This window comes from Triticum dicoccoides, chromosome 2B, assembly GCF_002162155.2.
Source record: "Triticum dicoccoides isolate Atlit2015 ecotype Zavitan chromosome 2B, WEW_v2.0, whole genome shotgun sequence".
NCBI lineage: Eukaryota > Viridiplantae > Streptophyta > Magnoliopsida > Poales > Poaceae > Triticum > Triticum dicoccoides.
The window spans coordinates 778,014,037-778,017,694 of NC_041383.1; the positions used below are offsets into that span (position 1 = coordinate 778,014,037).

General features: G+C 55.5%; 1 protein-coding gene across 1 annotated transcript; it reads left to right on the forward strand.

Moving 5' to 3' along the window:
- The first annotated feature begins 2,354 nt into the window (after nucleotides 1-2,354).
- On the forward strand, nucleotides 2,355-3,455 carry LOC119366239 (heavy metal-associated isoprenylated plant protein 39-like). The gene is made up of 3 exons (XM_037631929.1): nucleotides 2,355-2,506; nucleotides 2,592-2,664; nucleotides 2,767-3,455. The coding sequence occupies exons 1-3, from the start codon at nucleotides 2,492-2,494 to the stop codon at nucleotides 3,078-3,080; spliced, it is 402 nt and encodes a 133-aa protein (XP_037487826.1). The 5' UTR covers nucleotides 2,355-2,491; the 3' UTR covers nucleotides 3,081-3,455.
- The last annotated feature ends 203 nt before the right edge of the window (nucleotides 3,456-3,658 follow it).

The following is a 3,658-nucleotide window of genomic DNA, read 5'->3' on the forward strand; positions in this document are numbered from 1 at the left end:
CGCTGCACCCCCAGCTCGCCGCCCGCAACGCCGCGCTCCTCCTCTCACGCGAGCTCGCTGCCGCCGCATCCTGCAAGCCGTGCCCGCTCGACGCTGCCTGCGCCTGCTCGCCTGCGCGCCGTGGCCCCGCCTCACCAGCGCCCCACGCGCTCCCGCTCCGGCGAGACGACAGAAGACGACGCGGCTCCAGCGTCCAGCAGAGGAGAGAGAGGGAAAGGAAAGAAAAGCGGGGGTAGGTGGCTGCCATGCGGGCCACGCGCGGACGCGAGGACGCGGACGGGCTGTCCGTGGCTGTCCGTTTTGACCCAAATCCATCCCAACTTTGCTCTGGTTTTGGGGTCGAACGGATACTAAACGGACAAAAAACAAGATGAGGTTGTGCGTTGGGTCGTTGCCTTTGTCCCTTTTACCCCAAACGAACGGGACCAGATAGGATAGGGTCGCGCGGTGGAGTTGGCCTCGTTAGAACAAGCAGTTTCCAAAACCGCATACGCTGATTCGAGTATTAGCGACGTAGGCTTCGAGACCAGAAACCGCTGCCGGCTCACGTACGAAAACTGCCTCCAAAGCTCAGTCATGTACAGGTGTGTGCTGCCCATCCTGTCATGGATCCCTCGAAGATACAGAAGATATGAGATTCTGTCATGGATCCCTGGAAGATATAGAAGATATCCCTCGCAAAAAAAAAAGATATATAAGACCGTAGTTCATGCCATGAGGTATATCCGATGATGCCCCATAGTTCATGCCCTGAGGTATATTGGTGAGCTAAGCCAGGTAGGAGACCATGATGTCAATTTTGCAACGTCAGGCCGGTGAGAGCGATGTGTGCTCCACCGTTTGCGGCTTAGGACTTCAGATTTGTGCAGGCACATAATTGATCCTGGCAATAATAATATCCGGCCCTTTTAAAATTGTATCCCTGTTGGTACGCCTGTTGATCTTATAGCTAGCCGGTTAGGTGGCTTGGAGGTGGAGTGTTCGTGCATGTCCATCTGCACAGCGGAGCTTTAACGCCATGTTACACTCACTACGTGCATGTCCACCACTACGCGCTTGTTTAGAGCCTTGATTTCGATACTGGTACGTGCCGGCCGGGGCCTGCAAAAATCTGCAGAGGGCGACTGGCTTCTCCATTCCATGTTTACTTTTGTCTTCCAACGGAGGAGCTACTATTATGTACTAGTAGGAAAGTAGATCAAATCTAAACAGATTGGACTGCCATTGCAGACGTGGTAACGCAGAGAGGGGTTTCAGACACTGCGCGCAACTGTATCTATACCGCGGGACTAGTAGTTGAGTGCGCACTGGGAATTCAGAGTTTCAGATCATGTCGATCTTGGACTTGTAGCTATCAGCCAGTGTGCGTGGACTTGTGCTTTGTCCTCGTACGGACCCGTTTGCTGCCGCATCACCGCTGATTCTCTTTCGATTTATTCCAAAACACTGTATAGAACAGAAGAAGAAGACCGGGCATGCACGATTGCAGATGCAGTGTTGAATCGTTCCCCACATGGCGGGGTTGGTGCAGGCGTGCAGGACGGATCGCAACGATGCGCACCCATAGGCCGCCTTTTCTTGTGCGTTGATCGATCTTCTTGCCGCCTTGACCCTCGAGGCACGGTTGCTAAACCGGGGGCCGGTCGTACGCAGTCTGTTCTTGGTTGCTACAGAAAGATTTCTACGTATCCGACCAAATCGATCAAGACACGCGCAACCCCTCCGCATCGTGAAGCATCTTCCAGATATGGGGTATTCAGCAGTATTCTAGTTGAAGGCAGGATGTATAGTATTCAAGGAGGAGTGGCGGTGACCGAGGACCTGAAATCAATCGCTCTTGTTATAATAACAATGGTGATTTCAGATTTGCATCTGCAGTCAGGCAGGCGGGACAAGGGACGAAACCAGCGACAGCAGAGCCACTCTCAAATCCACTTGGGCTCGGCTTAGCTCCCAATTAAAGTCAGTCAGTCAGACGGTCCATATGCTCGCAATCAAAGCCACCACGTCCAGATGTGGACGTGTACCAAGACTCCGGCATGCCACGCCCGCGCGCCACAGGCCACCCCGTTGACGCGGTGACCGCGCCCCGCATCCCTCGCCGGGTCTCCACGCGCATGCACCCGGGACACGGCTCCGCTCCCCACCAGTGGCCGTGCCCGGGTCCAGTCCGCAAGCAACCACAGAAGAAGCGACCGAGACAACGAGGTCCGGCTCGGTCTCTTCCGGCCGCGGTTCCACCGGATTTCTCTGTCACGCGGGCGATTCTCCAGAAGCGTCGCGCGAGGTTGGTCACGTGGGTGCGTGCCCCGCCGTGCGACGGCCTATAAATCCACCCGCCTGCCCAGTGCCCAGAGTCACTCCCCTATCTGTCTCCAAGTCTCCAATATCGCACCGCGCTTTCTTCCTTCCCCGTCGCCGATCGAGACGAAGCGCAGCACGCCGGTCCCCTTCACCCCCGCCCGCCAACGTCTCCGGCCAGGTTGGATCCATGGCGGAAAAGAAGGTCCGTTGCTTACAGTATAGTTGATCGAAGCCCTTGGTTTCTGTGCTCCAGTTTGCTCATCTTGCGTTGCGGCTGCGGGATTCAGGTTGTGCTGAAGTTGGACCTGCACGACGACAAGCAGAAGCAGAGGGCGCTCAAGGTCGTCTCCACTCTCCACGGTAAGAATCCCCTGCCTCTCCTCCTCCATGGAGGGGATCGCCAGGATTTTCGTCATATCTGAATTGACATTTCCGATGACCACGACTGTCGCTCTTCCTCAGGCATCGACCAGATCGCCGTGGACATGAAGGACCAGAAGATGACGGTGGTGGGCACCGTGGACCCCGTCGACCTCGTCGGCAGGCTGCGCAGCAAGCTCATCCCCACGGCGCAGATGCTCTCCGTCGGCCCGGCCAAGGAGGAGAAGAAGGACGGCGGCGCCAAGAAGGACGACGGCAAGAAGGAGGGCGACAAGAAGGAGCCGGTCCACGTGTACACGCCGTGGTACCCGCCGCCGCCGCCGCTGTACCACCCGCACCCGTACTACCACAACCACAGCGCCGAGGAGGACCCCAGCTCCTGCGTCATCTGCTGATCGGCGCGCGCCGCTCCCTTGTACATTTTGTAGCTGGCCGTGTGCTCTGCTGCCTGCCGGTCGACCATGCCTGCTACGGTGATCGACGGCGTGCGCCATACTTAAGGCCGTGTAAGGATTTTGCGCCGGTCATCCAGCTGCTGTGCTTGTGCATCTGCTTAGTTTATAAAGTGCAGATATGGGATTTATTAGTGTGCAGAATTACTAGTAGTTGATAGAGCTGCTGGAGTTGGATTTTGAGTGAAAGTTCACCGACTGCTCTGCTCTCCAATGTGATAACAGGGTAGTGAAATAATTAGATCAAGTGCTCTGCTCTCCGGTGTGGTAAGAAAATAGTGAAATAAAATAAAGTCAAGGTGCAAGAGATTGAGCGCGTCAGGCTAGCTAGATTGGCCTCTCCTGAACCTTCACACTTACGAATAGAAACTCTCAACTCTTAAGCTCTGCACCACCTCACAGTTGTTTTCAGTCAGCCTGTCAGTCATCTCAACCACAAAGTGAAAAGGTTTCCAAGATTTTGGACGGCTTCTAATCACTCATTCATGTTTTCTTCGACAGCGAGTAAGCCCCATCGGCAC